At 42.3% G+C, this 22,381-nt stretch overlaps 1 protein-coding gene across 3 annotated transcripts in view; it reads left to right on the forward strand.

Moving 5' to 3' along the window:
- Positions 1–4,907: 4,907 nt before the first annotated feature.
- gkup (glucuronokinase with putative uridyl pyrophosphorylase) overlaps positions 4,908–22,381 on the forward strand; it is a 57,034-nt gene continuing 39,560 nt past the window's right edge. Inside the window, exons 1-7 of one of the 3 annotated variants that reach the window (XM_087976344.1) lie at positions 4,908–5,120; positions 14,732–14,838; positions 15,640–15,684; positions 16,926–17,079; positions 17,165–17,236; positions 18,908–18,996; positions 21,260–21,416. In XM_087976344.1, coding sequence (XP_087832470.1) covers positions 5,064–5,120; positions 14,732–14,838; positions 15,640–15,684; positions 16,926–17,079; positions 17,165–17,236; positions 18,908–18,996; positions 21,260–21,416 — 681 coding nt within the window. In that variant the 5' untranslated portion in view covers positions 4,908–5,063. The remainder of the gene's footprint in view (positions 5,121–14,731; positions 14,839–15,639; positions 15,685–16,925; positions 17,080–17,164; positions 17,237–18,907; positions 18,997–21,259; positions 21,417–22,381) is intronic. The other 2 variants (XM_087976343.1, XM_043676526.2) reach the window with 2 other exon arrangements.

Below are 22,381 nucleotides of genomic sequence, written 5' to 3' on the forward strand. Positions count from 1 at the left end.
TGAGGATGAGTACCTCCCTATGATCTTCCCTACGCCTCCATTTCTCAGCCACCAAACCTTAAACAGCCACCAAACCTTAAACAGACCATTGTTCGCAGCAAACTGCCCAGCAACATCAACCATAACACCATACAACAAGAGTTGGCCCATGTGTCGACATGGATACCACCATTACACGTGGGGAGACCACCCACCATGTACTCAGCATGTACTCATGTGACTCGGCCAATGTCGTCTATCTCATTCACCGCAGGCGAGGATGTCCTGAGGCATGGTACATTGGCAAGGTCAAGCAGACGCTATGACAATGGATGAATGGACACTGCGCAACAATCACCGGACAGGGGTGTTTCCTCCTGGTCAGGTAGCACTTCAATGGTCAGGCTGAACCTCGGATCATCGGGTGACCATCCTCCAGGGTGGACTTCAGGATACACAACAAGGCAGAGTTACCAAGCAGAGGCTGATAGGAGAAAGTGAGGACTGCAGATGCTGGAGAGTTGAAAAATGTGGCACTGGAAAAGCACAGCAGGTCAGGTAGCATCTGAGGAGCAGGAGAGTCAACGTTTTGGGCATAAGCCCTAGGAAGAAGGCTGAAAAGCAGGACGTCCAAGCTGGTTATCTCCGGTTTGCTTCCAGTTCCTCGGGCTGGTGTGGCCAGAAACAGGGAGATAATGGACTTGAACGTGTGGCTGGGGAATTGGTGCAGGAAGCAAGGATTTAAATTCTTGGATCACTGGGGTATATTTTGTGGTAAGCATAAATTATACAAGAGAGACGGTTTGCACCTTAATAGGTTAGGGACCAGCATTCTGGCAGGCAGGTTTGCTACAGCAATACAGCTACGTTTAAACGAAGTAGCGGCGGGGGAGGGGACAAACTGGATGTTTAAGAAGGAAATTGAAGGGAAAGTTAGAACAAGGAAAGTCAAAAAAGACAACTGTATCAATGAGGCAGAAAACTCAGAAAGGGATCATGCTGTAAGGTTGAGTGAAATAGGAGTTGATGGGAAGGGTTAGGGAAGTAACAAATTAAAATTACTATACATGAATGCATGAAGCATTAGAAATAAGATGGATGAGCTTCAGGCTCTTTTGGAAATTGGCAGATACGATATTGTGGGGATAACTGAGATGTGGCTTCAAGTGGACAGGGCATTGCTGTCCCCCAGCCCGACCATCAGCAATGACAAGGCTACACATGCTATCGTGAGGACAGACTGATAGGCAGAGGGGGTGGGGTGGTCATGTTGGTAAGGGATGATATTCAGTCCCTTGCGCGGGGGGACCTAGAATCAGGGGATGTAGAGTCAGTGTGGATAGAGCTGAGAAATATTAAGGGTAAAAAGACCCTCTTGGGAGTTATCTACAGGCCCCCAAACAGTAGTCTGGATGTCGGATGTAAGTTGAATCAGGAGCTGAAATTGGCCTGTTGCAAAGAAGTTACTACAGTTGTTATGGGGGTTTCAACATGCAGGTAGACTGGGAGAATCAGGACAGTACTTGACCTCAAGAAAGAGACTTGTGGAGTGCCTCCGAGATGGATTCTTAGAACAGCTGGTGCTGGAGCCGACCAGGGAGAAGGCAATTCTGGATCTGGTATTGTGCAACAAACCAGAATTGGTCAGGGACCTCGAAGTGAAGGAGCCATTGGGAAATAGTGACCATAATACAATAAGCTTCAATATGCAATTTGAGGGGGAGAGGGTACAATCGGAAGTGACAATATTTCTGTTGAATAAAGGGAACTATGGAGCTATGACGGAGGAGCTGGCCAAAGTTCAATGGTGCAATACCTTAGCAGGGATGGCAGTGGAGGAACAATGGCGGATATTTCTGTGTATAATGCAGAAGATGCAGGATCAGTTCATTCTAAAAAGGAAGAAAGATCCTAGGAGGAGGCATGGGTGGCCGTGGCTAACGAGGGAAGTTAAGAAACATATAAAGTTAAAAGAGAAAAAGTATAACATAGCAAATATAAGTGGGAAAATGGAGGACTGGGAAACTTTTAAAGAGGATTACTAAGAAGGAAATACGCAGAGAAAAAATGAGGTACGAAGGTAAACTGGCCAAAAATATAAAGGAGGATAGTAAAAGTTTTTTTAGGTATGTGAAAGGCAAAAAAATGGTTAAGACTAAAATTGGGCCCTTGAAGACAGAAACAGGGGAATATATTATGGGAAACAAAGAAATGGCAGAAGAATTGAATTGGTACTTCAGATCTGTGTTCAGTGGGGAAGACACAAGCAATCTCCCTGAGGTAAGAGTGGCTGAAGTACCTGAACTGAAGGGAATTTATATTTGCCAGGAATTGGTGTTGGAGAGACTGTTAGGTCTGAAGGTTGATAAGTCCCTGGGGCCTGATGGTCTACATCCCAGGGTACTGAAGGAGGTGGCTCGAGAAATCGTGGATGCGTTGGTGATTATTTTCCAGAGTTCGATAGATTCGGGATCAGTTCCTGCGGATTGGAGGGTGGCTAATGTTGTACCACTTTTTAAGAAAGGTGGGAGAGAGAAAACAGGAAATTATAGACCAGTTAGTCTGACCTCAGTGGTGGGAAAAATGCTGGAGTCTATTATAAAGGATGAAATTACGACACATCTGGATAGTAGTAACAGGATAGGTCAGAGTCAGCATGGATTTATGAAGGGGAAATCATTCTTGACTAATCCTCTGGAATTTTTTGAGGATGTAACTCTGAAGATGGATGAGGGAGATCCAGTAGATGTAGTGTACCTGGACTTTCAGAAAGCTTTTGATAAAGTCCCACATAAGAGGTTAGTCAGAAAAATTAGGGCGCATGGTATTGGGGGCAAAGTACTAACTTGAATTGAAAGTTGTTTGGCTGATAGGAAACAAAGAGTAGTGATAAACGACTCCATTTCGGAATGGCAGGCAGTGACCAGTGGGGTACCGCAGGGATCAGTACTGGGACTGCAGCTTTTAATAATATATGTTAATGATATAGAAGATGGTATTAGTAATAACATTAGTAAATTTGCTGATGATACTAAGCTTGGTGGCAGGGTGAAATGTGATGAGGATGTTAGGAGATTACAGGGTGACCTGGACATGTTAGGTGAGTGGTCAGATGCATGGCAGATGCAGTTTAATGTGGATAAATGTATGGTTATCCACTTTGGTGGCAAGAACAGGAAGGCAGATTACTACCTAAATTGAATCAATTTAGGTAAAGGGGCAGTACAGAGAGATCTGGGTGTTCTTGTACACCAGTCAATGAAGTTAAGCATGCAGGTACAGCAGGTAGTGAAGAAGGCTAATAGCATGCTGGCCTTCATAACAAGAGGGATTGGTATAGAAGCAAAGAGATTATTCTGCAGCTGTAGAGACCACACCTGGAGTACTGTGTGCAGTTCTGGTCTCCAAATTTGAGGAAAGACATTCTAGCTATTGAGGGAGTGCAGCGTAGGTTCACGAGGTCAATTCCTGGAATGGCGGGACTACCTTACACTGAAAGACTGGAGCGACTGGGCTTGTATACCCTTGAGTTTAGAAGACTGAGAGGGGATCTGATTGAGACATAACAGATTATTAAAGGATTGGACACTTTGGGGGGCAAGAAACATGTTTCCGCTGATGGGTGAGTGCCAAACCAGAGGACACAGCTTAAAAATATGGGGTGGACCATTTAGGACAGAGATGAGGAGAAACTTCTTCACCCAGAGAGTGGTGGCTGTGTGGAATGCTCTGCCCCAGAGGGCAGTGGAGGCCCAGTCTCTGGATTCATTTAAGAAAGAGTTGGATAGCGCTCTCAAGGATAGTGGAATCAAGGGTTATGGAGATAAGGCAGGAACAGGATACTGATTAAGGATGATCAGCCATGATCATATTGAATGGTGGTGCAGGCTCGAAGGGCAGAATGGCCTACTCCTGCACCTATTGTCTATTGTTCATGTCACAATACTGGCGACCCCACTGCACTATACACACTCACACATTCTTACACACAATCACACTCACACAGACCTTCTCTCATACACTTGCTCTCTCTCAGACAAACATCCATACTCACGTACACACCTTCTCACAGGCATATGCTCTGTCACACTTGTGTACACACTCTATCAAGCACGGACACATGCACACATACTCTCACACTTTCCCTCTCCCAAACACACACACAAACACACTCTCCCTCTCTCTCTCCCACACACATATCAGTCTATGTTGAAATTGCAGACTTGTATTTGCAGATACATTCCATTTTGTTCACAAGGCACACAATCTGTAGGCAGTCAGTCCATGTGACATTTTATAAATTCCTACTTTGAAAATAGACCCATCTGACTCAAAGTTGGGATATAGACAGAGTCTAAACTCACACCATTAATGCATTGTCTGAGCTGAGATGTCACTTTTTTTATACACTGATGAAACCTTAAGTTATCTCGGGGCAGTAAATTCTGGGATTTACATATTAATCAAAACCTGCAGCACCCCATTCTAAGTAATTAAAGACATCTGGGTTTGTCTAATACATCGCATCAGTTGTATGACACGTTGATTTTCTTTCTTATAAATTCTGTGCACTATGATCCTACCCCACCCCAACACCGCTCCGAAACCTTCCACTTCCAAGCAGACCCGTTGGACTATAACCTGGTGTGGTGTGATTGCTTTTTTAACTCTTCAGACACAGCTCTTTTTCTCTCTCCACCAAACTTGCTGAGTTTCTCCAGCACGTCCTGTTTTTAATATTTTTGCAGATTGTCTTTTTTGTCACCGTCAAGTCTAGCCCTGACAATTTCCATTGTTCGAGACAGGTGCAACAAACAGGCAACGGGAAACTACTATCGGGCGTGTGGTTTCGATTCAGTTACAGTACACGGAATGTATTGCACGGGCAAATACACTCAATACACGGGGGAAGAGATATCCCATCGGTGTAACTCCGCCTGTAACCTGTGATGTAAGGACGCTGTGCATTGAGTAGAGACGCTGTGAGACACTCGGCTAATCTCTTTGACAAACCAACTTGGGGAGCTGTTGCAAGTTTGTTACAGTCAGTGCTGACAGCCCAGCCGGTTAGCGGGGTCGCCCTGATGATCTGTGTGCTGCTCGTCGCTGGACATGGGACATTGCTGGAGAGCGAGATCAAGGTGATTACTGCAACTTGCCTCACAAACAGTGCATTGAGTTTGAACCCTTTGAGAGCTCCGCATCTTATAGTCCCAAGGTGACGGATTTCTATCGCCTCGGGGCCTCTTTCGGCCATGATTCAGGATTGAGGAGCGACAGGGTTGTAAATGCATTAGAGCAGTCAGCATCCCTGCAGAGCTTTAGGCTGGATTCCCGGTCTCTACAACACCTCTTGGGCCTTATTCCCGCGTTCACATCCAATCTGTACCAGCAGACTTCACTTATGGCGCTTCTGGAATTGTTCACAAGAAATGTGGGGGCGAACAACTGCAGCTCGTTCTGGGGAAGTTACATGGTCTTGCTTTATCTCGTGTTTAAAGGTTTCGTGTCCAAGTCCAAAGTCGATACGGGGCTGGCTCTTAGCTGCAAATCTTACAGTCAGAAAACCCTGTGAGTTCCCATTGCCAACTGCTTCACAACCGAATACTCCATCAAATGGCAATGTTTCACATCATCTCTCAGTCCTAGCATCCTCAACTTCCATTTCTCCTGCTACATACATTAAGGTTCAGCAAGGGTGATAATACACACAGCTAATTCAATGTATCCTTGTTAGAGGGACAGAACCTGGCATTTATATGTCACCAGAGTTGAAAAATGTCGTGCTGGAAAAACACAGCAGACCAGGCAGCATCCAAGGAGCAGGAAAATCGACGTTTCGGGCAAATTTATATGTCACCGTTCATTACCTCAAAGGTCTCACAAAAAAATTATAGACCAGAAAGTTTCTTTGAAGTGTAATCATGGTTGTAGAGAAATTGAAATTATTCCCAATGCCTTAACTTCCTGGTTCCTGTCCATCACCCATGTACTTGTGGGCTCTTTCCTCACAACAGCCATATCACACAGACTGGACAAACAACATCTCATTTCAGCTTGGGGACCTTGCAGCACCCACTTCGCAATACAGTTAAATAAGTGGATGTACATATCCAGAACCTCAACCTGAGCTGCAAATCTTTTCAAAACTGACCAATTAAATAAGTTTAGAGCCTGACCATCTCCCACCATGTGCTTTACCCATTACCCCCCCTTCCCGCCATGATATGAGTTGCTTTCAGTTCAGCCAACCCATGTTTCACACAATCATAGTTCCCCATTATCACCTATCTAGTTTATCTTCTTCCCTAGCTTATTATCCACAATTCCTATGTCTGCCTAACTTTTCTCCCCCCTCTCTATCTGGGCTTTGTTTCCACCTATCGCTCATGCCTGCCCCATGCTCTAAATACCTGAAGGATACTCTGAAGGGTAGAGTGCTGTCATTACAACACAAGTTTTGATTTGATTTGATTTGGTTTCTGTCACTGTTAGATACAGTGAAAAGTATTGTTTTGCTTGCTTTCTAGGCAAATCTGTAAGTACGAGTCGAGAGTGTGCTGCTGGAAAAGCACAGGAGGTCAGGCAGCACCCAAGGAGCAGGAGAATTGAAGTTTCAGCATAAACCCATCATCAGGAATTCCTGATGAAGGGCTTTGTCCAAAACATTGATTCTCCTGCTCCTTGGTGTTATGGACTAGGCCAGACCACACAAAACATTCTTAAACAGACAGTCCCAGACCATAACTTTGCAATTTGTTTCAGTAAGTGTACAGTGAAAATTACCCAGAGTAAGATAACTAGGTTGACTACTAGATTTTAAAACAGACAAAAAATGTATTCACAAAAGTACACAATGAAACACAAAGAACAGAATAAAGAACCCCTACAGAACTCAGCCTATCCAACTGGACTTAATTATGCTGATCCAAATATATATAACAGTCCCAAAAAACAAACTGCCTTTAAAAACCAGTATAAATGGAACACATGCTTACAGGTTGAAGTTGAAGGGCAGAAAAGAGAGAGAGAGTTTCCACACAGCTCCCTGTTGACCTTCCCAATAAGACTGAACTAAAACTGCTCGGCTCAGCTAGAAAGCTGACCACTCCCCTTTCATTATACAGGTCACTTCTAAAACATGACCACTTTGGCCTGAAGTCTCATCTATTTACATATTAACCAAAGGCCTCTCAAAATCCTTTTCACCTCTGTACCAAACCAGACTGATCGGAACCTGGCCTGGTTTATTTCCCCGCTGAAAAAAATCAAGGACAGAGTCTCCTTGAGCCAAAGAACAGTTTCTAGAAAAAAAGGAACTAGCTTTGTGACATCAAATGCTGCTTAACATGCTGTACTTTTCCAGCACCACACTCTTGACACTCTCCAGCATCTGCAGTCCTCACTTTCTCCAAATCTGTAAGTACATCAGGGTAAAGAACAGAATGTGTTACTGTGAAAGAGAAAGATCAACTCTAATGTATGACGGGTCCTTTCAAAATAACATGTAAAGTGAACAAATATTGAAACATTGCTATGTAACCATGGGCAGAGGTATGTATAGAAATTGCAGAGATCCCATGCTACTTTCCAAATACAATCCATAGTCATTGGACATTGTGTCCATAGACTCTTGGTCTTGAGCCTATTCGGCTGATGTAGTAACATAAAGTGCTCCAAGTCTGTTTTGTTTATCGTATTATTAAGTCTGTTAATTATTGTCATATCCTGACTAGGGATACACTGACAGGAGATGCATCATGTTGCTGCCCTAATTACAGGGTTCAAGCAGTCAGTGTGAGTTTTATTCAAATGCAGTATTTCTCACAGGTTGTAATCAACAATTGCCCCAGTACTAAATCCAAAACAGTAACCAGGCTTAATTAATGACCCCATCCAGTTGTAAGGAGCAAATTAAGCTTATCGAATAATTACAAGTTGTAAGGAATAATAAAAAATCCTCAAATCATTGTAATATTCCAAATTTAAATGACCTACATTTAAAACTTTTAATTATTTGTTTTTAAACTAACAAAAAAATGAACAAAACTAAACTAGATTGCTGATGGATGTTTGGATGTTGTAGTTTGTGAGTGGAATATGCTTGGAATGTGACACTATCATTGTCTCTGCTGTTAGGGTCTATGTTGTCATTTAAAATCCTTCACAAATTAAATGGTGGTGTACCAGGGGCCCATGCAGTCAGCACGTCACATACCAAGTCTCTAAATTGCACAGTGCCTTAGTTACACAAAGCCAGTGATCCTTGCAGTATCCCAGATTTGCAATATCTCCTGCCCACAGAACCCTATCCACGCAATAACAAGTCTCAGTGCCTGTCTACCCAGAGTCCTTCAAATCATACTGTGTCTGTGTACTAACTCCATGTCCACTAAATATTCTCACACTCAACCTTCCCACTCCACATCCCTTGAGACCCTATTTACTTTCCTTTGTTGAAGTAATAGCAAAATAATGTGCCAGACCTGCTGAGTTTTTTTTCCTTTGTTGAAGATTTTTTTTTAGATTAGATTACATTACAGTGTAGAAACAGGCCCTTCGGCCCAACAAGTCCACACCGACCCGCCGAAGCGAAACCCACCCATACCCCTACATTTACCCCTTACCTAACACTACGGGCAATTCACCTGACCCTGCACATCTTTTGGACTGTGGGAGGAAACCGGAGCACCCGGAGGAAACCCACGCAGACACGGGGAGAACGTGCAAACTCCACACAGTCAGTCGCCTGAGGCGGGAATTGAACCCGGGTCTCAGGCGCTGTGAGGCAGCAGTGCTAACCACTGTGCCACCGTGCCGCCCAATTGGAACCAATTGTCATTCTTCAAAAGATTTAACAAAACTTTCCGTTCCAATAGTTCTTAAATTCATAAAGGGTAAGTGTAGTGATTGTAATGAGGTCAGCCAGGTGGACCTCAATGAATATGAGTTCCTTGATTGGGCCGTAAATCTGGTCCACTCAGGGAGCCCTGGCTGACACATAAGAACAGGAATGTAAGGCATTCTGTTCACTCTTAGAGCTGGTTCTTAGGGAGCTGGATCACTGTTAAGGACTCTCCACTTATATAAATGGTGACTTGGTGACGGGATACCAGCCTTAGTGGAGTTATTTCAGTAAGCTTGACCAATAAAGTTATCTTCAGCATTCCCTATGAGTGCTGAGAAAGCATTCCATCTCTATTTGTTTCTCAGTCTATTTCTGTATCTACCTTTGCTTGAGAAAGAAGGGGAGAGAGGTGTGATTAAGTGTTAAGTAAATTGGCCATGCTAAATTGCCCATAGTATTCAGAGATATGTAGGTTAGTTCATTAGTCAGAGGAAATATAGAGTAATAGGGTAGGGAATAGGTCTGGATGGGATACTTTTCAGAGGGTTGGTGTAGACTGGTTGTGCCAAGTAGCCTGTTTCCACACTGTAGGGATTCTGTGATTCTAAGATTCCATGATAGTTTATGGCTACACTATTTTAAATATTTCAATGTTGTAATGTCTTCTATGAAGTAACATTTTACCTCTGACATAATTTGGAGATGTCGGTGTTGGACTGGAGTGTACAAAGTTAAAAATCACACAACACCAGGTTATAGTCCAACAGGTTTAATTGGAAGCACTAGCTTTCGGGGCGCCGCTCCTTCATCAGGTGATTGTGGAGGACACAATTGTACGGCACAGAATTTATAGCAAAAATTTACAGTGTGATGTAACTGAAATTATACATTGAAAAATCCTTGATTGTCTGTTGAGTCTTTCATCTGTTCGAATACCATGATAGTTTCACTTCTTTCATGTGTAAATCACAAAACCTTTTTTTAAAAGTTGCATTTTCATGTTAGCTGTAACAATTGATGTTAGCTAGACAATATGTTGAAGGTGTTAGCCCCCTGTGTTCTCTGTCTATGCCATGATGTTTAGATTTATTCTAATCTAAAAAGTGAGATAACAGAGTTTTACCTGAATTCATGCAGTTTTTGAACTGCACTCACTACACACACATATACACTCTCTCACACTCACAACCCCCAACCCAGAGAGACACACACACACAGACACAAAGACCCACATGCACACATATATTTTGTGGGGTGAATTTGTACTTGCAGAGTTACATTATACGTTGTTCAAAAACTGCATAGATTCATGTAAAACTCTGAGCTCAAAAACTGCATGAGCTCAAAATTCTGTGCCTGACAATTGTGTCCTCCACAATCACCTGATGAAGAAGCGTCGCTCCGAAAGCTAGTGCTTCCAATTAAACCTGTTGGACTATAACCTGGTGTTGTGTGATTTCTAACCTCTGACATAATCCATGATTTGTAGCAGTTTTCCCATAAGGAGGAACAATGCAAACTCAGTATGGAGTAGATATGATTGAGTGTGGATAATAAACCTGAAATAGCTACCAAAGGATCAAGGAATGGAAAATGGGAGTCAAATCAAAATTTGCTGAAAAAGCTGAGCTGATCACTGGCATTTATGGAGAGAAATCAGAACTAACATTTTGGATCCAGTGACCCTTCTTTGAACTAATGGGGATAGCTGGGAAAATGTGGCTTTTTTGCAGAAGATAGGGTGGGGAGAGTGGGTAAGGATAAGCAATAGGTGGAGATAGAGCCCAAAGTGAGACAAGAATGGTTGACAGACAATGGAATGGATAATGGCCTGCCTGGGAGAATGAATAGCTATTAGTGGGACTGTTAGTGGCTAATCATGAATTCTGTGAAATAGCAGACCATATGATAACAAGACCTGGTGTGTGGGGGTTGGAGTTAGGACACAGGAGAAGCTCAAACCCTCAAAGTTCTTTCAACAGAAAGGTGGTGCTGGTGTCAGGAGTGGGTGATGGCAGAGGAGAGGTCTCTGCTGTGTGACACTGGTACAGCTGCTAACCAGAAATCCTATATGGAACTCGTCTACAGTGGAAGTACTATTTAGGCACTAAGCCGGATCAGGGACAGATCAGAAATAAAATGTTACTGCTGTGAGCAGCGTTAGTTGGATCCCAATAAAAGCAGGTGACACTGCAAAGGCAGAGTGAGTCAGGCAACATCATTGGAGAGAGAAATTGCATCTCCGAATCATGGTTTATGAAAGGTCATGACCCAAAATTTTTAAAATCTGCTTCTATCTCTGCGGATGCATACTGATCTGCTGAGTGTTTTCCAGTATTTCTGCTTTTGTTTTAGATTTCCCTATGAATTAGGAGAAAGAGGAGGACATTCAGTTCCCTTGAGCCTGGCTCTGCCATTCAACAAGATCACGATTGATTGGAAAGTAATCTTAAATCCACATTCACACCTACCCCTGATGGCCACCTACCCCTTGGTTAATAAGAATCTATCTTAAACATATTCAAGGACTTTATCTCCATCACTTTTTCAGGAAGAGTTGCAAAGATTCACAACCCTCTGAGAGAAATATAAAGTTGCTTCATCTCTATTTTAAACAGGTGACCCTGCATCCACAGTATCCAAACTCCATGCTATTGTGCTTTTATTTGAACTAAACACAGAGAATACTGGAGAAACTTAGCAGGTCTGGCAACATCTGTGGATAGAGGAACAGAGTCAATACTGTGCCCTGAGTCTAGAACAGTTCTGAAAAAGTGTCATACCAGACTGAAACTGTTCACTCTGTTTGTCTCTGCACAGATGCTGCCAGACCTGCTGAGTTAGTGATATTTGAGATTTGTAGCTCAGGTTGATGAGAAATATGTAAGTTAGCTCACAGAGCTAGAGGGTTTGTTTTCAGACGTTTTGTCACCAAGACTAAGTAACATCATCAGAGGGAGTCTCCGGTGAAGTGCTGATGGTATATCCTGCCTCTCTATTTATAGGTCTTGGTTTCTTAAAGTGGGTGATGTCGTGTCCAGTTCCTTTTTTCAAAGGAAGTTAGATAGGATCCAAATCAATGTATTTATTGATGGAGTTCTGGTTGGAATGCCATGCTTCTAAGAATTCTTGTGTGTGTCTTTGTTTCACCTGTCCTAGGGTGTGTATGTTGTCCCAGTCGATGATGTTACCTGGTATGGTGATGAAACATCTGAAAACAAGCCCTCCAGCTCAGTGAGCTAATCTACATACGGACCTGCTGAGTTTCTCCAGCATGCTCAGTGTTTGTTTCAGATTTCCAGCAGCTGCAGAATTTTGCCTTTATTTTGTCTTATATTTGTTTTGGCTACATGTACTGTGAGCTGCTAATTGAAGGAAGGATTGTCAAAAGAAAACAATGAAAAACAATTCTGAGTAGCAGAGCAAAAGAGTGGGATGAGAAACATGAAGGAGACACTTAATAGAGATTTCAAAGACTCAGTATCAGAAAGGTGGACCCTGGATTTAAATGGAATTATATGAATACATGAGTATGTTGCTATCATTCAATCATATGTTCATTTTTTATTTAGAAACTCACCAATTCTTTTTTGACATTTAAAATTCACCTTTATAGCTTACTAGAATAACTGTTTTGATAAATATTATAAAAGGAAATGATTTGACAACAGTGACAAGCTTTGCAAACTTCAATTAGTTTGTAAAGACAAAATTTTTAAAAAATCTCTGTGGTGAATGATTCTTACACAGAGTCACGTGTTAAAAATAACACAGGGCAAATCCTGCAATTTTGAAATAAAAAAAAAATGAAAGCTATGGACTTGTACATGAGACCCATCACAGAAACAGAAAATTCATGGCACAGAAAGAGGTCAGTTTGGTTCACGGTGCCAAAACAATCCAGCCTGATCCCACTTTCCATTTATTGCCTTGACATCCCTTTATGGCAGGAGAAAGTGAATACTGCAGATCCTGGAGATCAGAGTCAAGATTAGAGTGGTGCTGGAAAAGCACAGCAGGTCAGGCAGCATCCGAGGAGCAGGAAAATCAACATTTTGGGCAGGAGCACTTCATCAGGAATGAGAAGCCCCTCATTCCTGATGAAGGGCTCCTGCCCGAAATGTCAATTTTCCTGCTCCTCGGATGCTGCCTGACCTGCTGTGCTTTTCCAGCACCACTCTAATCCCTTTATGGCATTTCAAATGCACATCAAAGTATTTTTGAAATGGAGGTCATTTGCTTCTGTTTCCCTTTCAGCAAATGAAGTCTAGATCTCCACTGTCCTCTGGCTTTAAATGTATTCAACACCCTTTTTAAACCTACTGATTATCTTTAAATCTATGCTGTCTGGTTATTAATGTCTTTGCTCATGGAAATATATCCTTGCTATCCAAGTAGAGCTCCCCTCAGTCTCCCCTGTCTGATGAATATTTGGCTGCATTTGTGACGAGGTATATCTTACTGAAGAGCTGGTGTCTGCAAATAAAGTAGCCCCATCACTATCAGCCAGGACAGTGCACAGGTTTGTGGTTTATGAATTCCCAATGAACAGGATATACCAGGATATAGTTTACAGAGCTAGCAGAGCTTTTGTGTATTACTCCAGTTGGAAAATTTCCATCAGAAGGTAACAGTTTGTAGATTGAGTTACTATGGAGGATCAGTGAATCTGGCTGCACATTGGGAGTCAAGTGGCAAATAGATGTGTTTCTAAGAAGGAACTGAGTGATACATGGTACATTGATAAATTGGATAAAATTAAGTTGGTTTGCTCAAATGATATGGACCTTTTTGAGTCAAACAGCCCCATTTCTACAAACATTTAGTCATGTAGGTAATAGACTCGCCAATGACCTATAAACTGTGGGCTTAAATTTAATTCCAATGCCTTTTTTAACAAACTATAACTGATACTTCAGTACACTTCTGAAGAAGTGCTAAACAGTTGGTGGTGCTTTCATTCAGATGAGACATTACACTGAAACTCTGGCTGCCTGACAGTGGCAAGGGTGGGATGGTAGCTCAGGGATGAGCACTACTGCCATAGAGCACGAAGGTTCAATTTTACCCTTAGGTGACTGTCTTTGTGGCGTTAGCACATTCTCACTGTGTTTGCATGGGCTTCCTCCCACAGTCTAAAGATATGCAGTTTAGGTGGGTTGGCCATGCCAAATTGCCCATAGAGTCCAGGGTGTGTGGATCATCCATGGGATGTGCTGTGTCTGTGTGGGATGCTCTTCAGAGGGTCAGTGTGGAGTTGATGGGCTGAATGGCCTGCTTCCACATTGTGGGGATTCTATGATTTTTGCAGATAGGCACAAGATTCTCATGATATTATTTCGAAGTACAGAAATAGAGCTTTCTCGGACCATGTGCTTTTATTTCACAGAGCTGGAAATGTGTTGCTGGAAAAGCGCAGCAGGTCAGGCAGCATCCAGGGAACAGGAGAATCGACGTTTTGGGCATAAGCCCTTCTTCAGGAATGGGCTTCAGGAATGGGCCCATTCCTGAAGAAGGGCTTATGCCCGAAACGTCGATTCTCTTGTTCCCTGGATGCTGCCTGACCTGCTGCGCTTTTCCAGCAACACATTTCCAGCTCTGATCTCCAGCATCTGCAGACCTCACTTTCTCCTTTTATTTCACAGAACCTTGTTTAATATTATTAAGACACGTTATTTGATCGTTTTCCCATATCTGTTTGTAGAAGCTTGCTGTGTGTGCATTTGTTTCCACTTTTCATACAATAGTGACTACATTTTCAAAAAAGCAGTTTAGGACATTCTGAGATTGTGATAAGCACTATATAAATGCAAATAGTATTCTGTTATTTCCTATATAAACAGTGAACAGGTCTTTTGTGAATTTTGGTGTACTGTGCAGTTGACTGAAATAATTTCTTCACAGAATGAAGCCACAGGCCTCTACAGCCATTTAGTTGGGATCCCAAAGGCTCTGTTACCGGGAGTTGGTGGGAAAAAGATTCTGGATTTCTGGTGGGAAGTTGTGAACATGTGAGTGTGCTACCATGTTTGTTCCTGATGTTGCATGTAAGAGCTGTTTTTGTTTTGTAGTATCATTTATTTAAATTAATTTCATTTAAATCTCACCTGACTAAGATAACCGGTCTAGGACTAGTAATGTAAAAGATTAGAAAACAGGGGGATGGTGAGAAAGGAATTGTGACCGCCGAAAAATGTGCAAAATGTTCTTCCAGAAGCAAGCTTTTCCACAGTGAAGAGGATGGAGCACTCAGGTCAGCACATGAAGATTAACCAGATTTTCTCTAGTGTCGGCTTTAGCTGAGTAGATATCACTCTTGCCTTTGGCTGAGGAGTTTGTGGGATCGAATCCCACTCGAGAGATCTGAGCTTAAGTTGTAGGTTAATAATTCTGGGTTATGTGTAAGAGTTGTCTTATACTAGCAGAGGTTCTGGCTTTCAACTGTTGTGTTTGACCAAAGCCCTGACTGCTCCCTCAGGTGGATGTTACAAATCCCCCTGGATTATTTTGGCAGAGTATGGGAATTCAAGCTAGCCAGTGTTAATCCTTCAACCAATATTACAAACAGAAATTGTTATTGGCTATTGAGTTCATTGTTGTTTTTGGAATCTCGCTGTCATCAATTTAGCAGTGGTGCTTCTAACATGATAAACACTTCAGGAAGGAATTAATTTGCTGTCAAAAACCAAGGCTGTGAAAGGCACTATGTAAATGCAAACTCTAATCTCCCTTCTAACCCTCTATCTATCTTCCGGTATGAAACTTAAATTGACTTGCCATACATCATGATGTCTTCTCTGTTCTGTTTGCAGACGCCAGCTCTTCAGTGATGTCTACCTTGTCACAAATGCAGACAAGTGAGTATATTTGCTGCTGAGACTAGAAGCAAAGCAGAGTACGGTCAGTAAAACTAAAGGGAAATGCTGGAAATCTGAAATAACAAAGGAAAATGCCAGAAACACTCAGCAGGCAGATGTATCAATCCAGCTGCTTTTCCCAGTTCATAGTGAAGTTTATAAGCAAGTGTAGTAAGCTGGGACAAAGAGAGTATGGAATGAATAATGATGTGAAACATGGGACTAACAACCCTCATGGCTGTGGAGAGATGGCTGTGTCCATGGCTGTGTCCATGGAGATGCAGCTGAATCCTTCCACCACCTCAGATTACAAGAAAAGAGTGCAAAGGTTTGAAAACAATAAACACAGAAAATGCTGGAGAATCTCAACATGTCTGACAACATCTGTGGAAAGTCAAACAGTTCATAGAAACCCTACAGTGTGGAAGCAGGCCATTCAGCTCATTGGATCCACACTGACCGTCTGAAGACCCAACCCCCACTCTAAGGCTGTAATCCTGCATTCCCCATGGTTAATCCACCAAGCCTGCACATCCCTGGACACTATGGGCAATTTAACATGGCCAGTCCACCTGACCTACACATCTTTGGACCGTGGGAGGAAACCGGAGCACCCAGAGGAAATCCAGGCAGACATGGCGAGAATGTGCAAACTCTGCACAGGCAGTTACCTGAGAGTGGAACTGAATCCAGGTCATAAGTGCTGTGAGGCAGCAGTGCTGACCACTGAGCCATCAAACTGCCCAGGTTCTCTCTCCATAACTATACCCAGATCTGTTGAAATTTTCCAGCATTCTCTGTTTTTGTTTCAGATTTCCAGCACCTGCAGGATTTTGTCTTTATGAAAGCTATAAATAGAATGAGAGTCAGGAGTGGAAGTAAAAGGTCTCATGCATGACTTGGAGGAGCAGGGGAGTTGTCTGCAGTCTCCACGGCAAAACTTTACCCAGTCAGCATCACATAAATGAAGCAGCTGCCTGGCCATTATCCAACTGCAGACTGTGGGAGCTGGCTCTGTACAGATTGTCTGGTATATTTCCTACATTGGAACATTGACTACACTGCAACAGTACTTTTTAAAGTGCTTCGGGATGTTTTGAAGTGATGAAAGCTGCTGGAAGAATGAAATCTTTAGTTTACTGCAGTCACCAAAAAGTGAGCAGGGCTGGTATGTTATTGTTCAGTGATATGGAAATACTGTGGGCACTGGTCTGAATTAATTGTTAACTTTCCACATGTAGGTACAAGTACTATGAACGATGGGCAACTGCCAATGATTTTCCAGTGGAAAATATTATTAACGATGGGTCGACAACCAGCCAAACACAGTTAGGGGCAGTGGCTGACTTGGAGCTCGTGATCAGGAGCAAGAGGTTCAATGATGATGTCATGGTGGTATGTTACATCTCATTGTTGGCCATTTACTGAATCTTAGGCTCTTTGCTCTCACTGTCTCACCACAAACTTTACGTACTTCCAGGTTGCTGGGGATATGCTGTGTGAAGATTTGAACTTTGATATAGCTGAAGTTCTCAAGTTCTTTAAGTTTAAGGTCAGTAAGAACCAATATTTTCTTGTTTCTTCATGGTGTTGAATTGACCTAATGTGAAAAGCTATTTGGTTTAATGTAAATAGCCTTGGGGATAAGGGCTTGAAATTTAGATTATGTAACCTTGCTCATGTGAAATAAATGAAATCACCTAATGGCTCAGCTCAGTATCTGGCATGATCATCAGATAGAATTAGATAGAAATATACTGGCCATAGACAACTCCCAATAGTGCGAAGGATGTAATGCAAATTGTCCGTGAGTTGTCAAGACTTTATAGTTGTATGACAAAGACGAGGGAACCACATACAAAATGATCATTTTTAGCTCATCTGCATTCCATACGCACTTAGTCTGACACTGACCATTCCTTCCTCAGTCAAGAAACACTTCCTTATGCAAGATATTAATGAAAAATAAATATTTATTGTACTTTTAAAAAGTCTTGGTAGCATTACCATTCAAACTAGAGATGTGCTAAATCTCTTGTTTCACAGATTGCAGGTTTTATTGATTAGCTCCTAAACTTATTCAAGATGAGCGTAAACACAATTTGAGATAAATCCTGAGATTGTATACTATTTGCTCAAGACTGGCACTTTTGTTTAACACAATGTTGATTATATTGTTTGCTTTTTTAACTTTTCTTGGGGCCCAAACCATTTGTCCACATTTATCAATAGTACCAATAACATTTATATAGCATCTTAAGGATTTGTTGCAGTGGGGAAAGAGGGGTCTATCTATCTTGGAAAAAGTCCTTTCAGTGTTAGATTTGAGAAAGTTGGCCTGTTTGGAGAGCAAGCAATGTTTTCTTCAGTGGAAGAATCTTACACAATAAGACCAGGATCCTCCTTTTTGCAGAAGCAAGGGAAAAGTGTGTCCATGTAGAAAGGAGAGACAGTTAGCAACAGTCCCTCTTTGAGAGCTTATCCCCCCGCCCCCCCCCCCCCCCCCCCCCCCAGGGCAGTGTCGAACTTGACTGCCACTTGTAACATTCCAGAGCCCAGCTGAACTCCAAAAATTATCACCAGCCTGGAACACTGCAAACAATGTGCATTTTGGAGCATTTCAGAAAAATGTACAATTAGTTACCAAAATATGTTATTTTGTTTAACGCCAAATTTAAACAGTGAGAAGAAAGTATGCACATTTATATAGCACCTTTCATGACCACAGAACATCACAAAATGTTTTAGATCCAATTAAATAATCTTTTAAATGAAGTCAGGTTGCAGCGTAGAACGTGACATCTAATTTTCCCACTTTAAGCTTCCAAAAACAGCAATGCTATCATGACCGCATCATCTGATTGGTGTTATAGGTTTGGCATTAAATATTGACCAAGACACCGGCATAACTCATCTGCCTGCTTTGAAACCGTACTGTGTGATCTTTATGTCCACTTGAGAAAAGGAATATGGGGCCTCGCTTTAATGACTCGTCTGGAAGATAGACCTTTGACAATAAAGCATGATTTTAGGTTTTGTGCTCAGGACTGTAGAGTGGACTTTAATACAAAAAATCAACTCCCAACTGAGTCATGACTGGCTCATGTGAAATAATTCTCCTGCTCCATGGATGCTGCCTGACCTGCTGCGCTTTTCCAGCAACACATTTCAGCTCATGTGAAATAATGCTAACATTATCACTATTTTTTAACTTGCCTGACAGAAGGGAGAATTGGCAATTTACTATGAAATGGAAGAAGGAGAGAAGACAGAATCTCGGGGAATAGTTGAGGTGTGCCCCTTGACACACAGGTATGTTTTTGAGCCGGTCAGTTTTCTTATATGTTATCGCCACTCATAGATAGTCCTGAAGGATGCCATTCAGTCCATCATAACCAAGTCTGCTCTTTGTAAGAGTTTTCCTATTTCCTTTCCCAATCATCCTGTAACTTTTTAAACTTCAAGTCTTCATCCAGTTACCTTTCTCCTCTGGCTCTTCTAACAATTACCATAAATCTGTCTCCGATAATAAACACCGGTTCTACCACTGTAAAGGTATTTTCTAACTACCCTGTTCAGAGATGAAATTACTCACATTTGAATTTGATGAGATTTGAACCAGGACCACTTGGCTCAAAGGTAGGGACACTACTGCTGTCCCACAAGAGTGCTTCTATGTCATGCCCAAATAATGATCTTGATCTGCTCTATTAAATTTCCCCTTAACTTTCTCTGCTCTGAAGAGAACAGTCCTAGCCTCTCTCGTCCATCCAACAGCAATGTGTATTTTTATAGCATATTTAAAATATGTAAAGCATCCCAGATGGGTTAGGGGTGTTCCCAAACAGGACTTACTGTAAGGGAATGCTACAGTACGTTTCCAAATGGTTGATCAAAGAAGTACAGTTGGATCTGCTCTAATGTGTGTTTCCTCAACGCGAATTAAAGAGTTATAGAGTCATAGAGATGTACAGCATGGAAACAGACCCTTCAGTCCAACCCGTCCATGCCGACCAGATATCCCAACCCAATCTAGTCCCACCTGCCAGCACCCGTGCATTTCCCTCCAAACCCTTCCTATTCATATACCCATCCAAATGCCTCTTAAATGTTGCAATTGTACCAGCCTCCACCACTTCCTTTGGTAGCTCATTCCATACATGCACCAAACTCTGTGTGAAAAAGTTGTCCCTTAGGTCTCTTTTATATCTTTCCCCTCTCACCCTAAACCTATGCCCTCTAGTTCTGGACTCCCCGACCCCAGGGAAAAGACTTTGCCTATTCACCCTATCCATGCCCTCATAATTTTGTAAACCTCTATAAGGTCACCTGAATGCGATTGAAGAATTTAGACTGTTATTTGTAGAATGTGAACTTTCCTTACCTGTATTGGCTATAACATGATTCCAGCCCCATTAGTTTAACTTGTAACATGAAATCGCACGTGAATGGAACTATTGCGTTAAAAAAGAACCAACTGTAGTTTTTAGGCACATCTTAAACAAGAAAAGAAACATAAATACCTTAGTAACAGGGCTCCAGAGCTTGGAGTCTAAACAGGCAAAGGTATGGGCTTCATCCATAGAGCAGATAAAATTGGATATGTGCCAAGATGTCAGAAGGAGCACAGATATCTTGAAGATTTGGGGATGGACTTTGAATGAAGGGCATGGTCACAGATGGATTTGAAACTGAACAGAATCTTTTATTATCTGTGCCTTGTTGGCATGGGAACCAGTAGACATTTGTGGGCACAAGTGTGATAGATAAACTTCACGGGAGTGAGGAGTTTTTTGGATGAGTTCAACCTATGTGACAGTGTTGTGTTGCCCTTCACCATTCTTAATAAATATCCTTTGCAACCTTTCTGTTATTTGGGACCCAGAAATGGACAAAATACAGGTGAAGAGAAAGGATATAGAATCTGTTTGTGTAACTAGAACTAGCATGAGGACAATGGTCTGCTTATGGGCTGAGGTTCTCAGAAATGCTGGCATCATAGTCAAAGCAAGTATTGGAAGTTGATTGATCCTACAGCATGGTGGCTCAGTGGTTAGCACTGCTGCCTCACAGCGCCTGGGAGTGGGTTTGATTCTACCCTCGGGTGACTGTCTGTCTGGAGTTTGCACATTCTCCCTGTGTCTGTGTGGGTTTCCTCTGGGTGCTCTGCTCTCCTCCCACAGTCCAAAAGTGTGCATATTAGGTAGATTGGCCATGGGAAATTGCCCCGTACTATGCAGGCCAAGGGGATTGGCCGTGAGAAATGCAGGGTTGCAGGGATAGAATGGATATGGGTGTGATGCTCTTCGGAGGGTCGGTGTGGACTCAATGGGCTGAATGGCCTGCTTTCACACCTTAGGGATTCTATACTCTGACCTCTATCTGAACGTTTCTGATTTCAGAGCTCAAACATTAAAGACCTTAACTCTGTACTATATTATCTGATGAATCTTTATAACATTTTCTCTTGTTGGTTAAATTCTACAGTGAGTTGCCAAATGATCATTGACCTACTAATCTATCCGCGTGTGTTGTTTTCCAAGGAGCAGAGATATTGAAGACCGTTTTCTTTCAGAATCACCAAGTTTTATGAGAAGCCCTCTTCAGAAGTTACAGAATCGAGGCTGGCAAGTGTTGTCTTTTATTGTTTCCAAAACAAGACACTGCCGACTCTCGGGGAATATTTGAAGATGCATCTGCTGGTGGAGGATCGAAGGCTTGGGAAGTATATGGTGAGGAAATCTTCAGTTCAGTTGGGTAAAACTGCCACCGAAAGTTGTCAGTTCGCTTTAATGTGGTGATGTCTGTGTTGGACTGGGGTGGTCAAAGTCATAAATCACACAACACCAGGCTATAGTCCAACAAGTTTATTTAAATCACAAGCTTTCGGAGCACTGCTCCTTCATCAGGTGAAATGGAGAGAAGTGCACAGGCACGAGTGATTCACCCTCAAACCCAGACCTGTATTGACATATGTTTCAGCAAGGTCTCTCTTACACTTTGCTGTCATTATTACTTATTCAGCTGATTTCTTGTCACAGCTTGATATCAATAATCCTCTCATTTACTCACCCCTTTCATCTCTCTCTCTCTCTCTTTCTGTCTGGGCTCCATCTCCACCTTTCTGCTCATCTCTCCCCCCCATCTCTCTCTCTCTCTGTCTCTCTCTGGGCTCCGTCTCCACCTTTCTGCTCATCTCTCTGCCCCCCAAGTCTCCCCCCACCCCATCCGCAACTCCATCCTCAGCATAAATACCACTTTTCCCAGCTGCTATTAGTTCTGATGAAGAGTCTCTGGACCCGAAGCATTAACTCTGCTTTCTCCTCACAGATGCTGAGTTTTGTAGCAATTTCTATTTTTGTGTCCGATTTCAGCATCAGCAGTTCTTTGCTTTATTCCAAAGATTTTAAGGTAGTCAAAGAGATTTTATAAATTAACAGTATTTATATCACCTTGGCACTACATCCTTCTTTTCCTTTCTCTTGTGTTTGGTTCCTTTCAAATCCCTCCACTTCAATAAGCAAGTTCCACATTCTGCCTGGTCTCTGGACAGGACATTTCTCTTGAATTATACTTACTTGTCTATGCTACTTAACAATGTAATCTGCCTGTATTGCTTGCAAGACAAAGCTTTTCACTGTGCCTCAGTACATGTGACAATAAATAAATTCAATTCAATTCAATGTAAACTGCTGGT

This window comes from Chiloscyllium plagiosum, unplaced genomic scaffold (genome assembly GCF_037043375.1).
Source record: "Chiloscyllium plagiosum isolate Xiang-an unplaced genomic scaffold, Cpla_swu_hap1 HiC_scaffold_29, whole genome shotgun sequence".
Taxonomy (NCBI): domain Eukaryota; kingdom Metazoa; phylum Chordata; class Chondrichthyes; order Orectolobiformes; family Hemiscylliidae; genus Chiloscyllium; species Chiloscyllium plagiosum.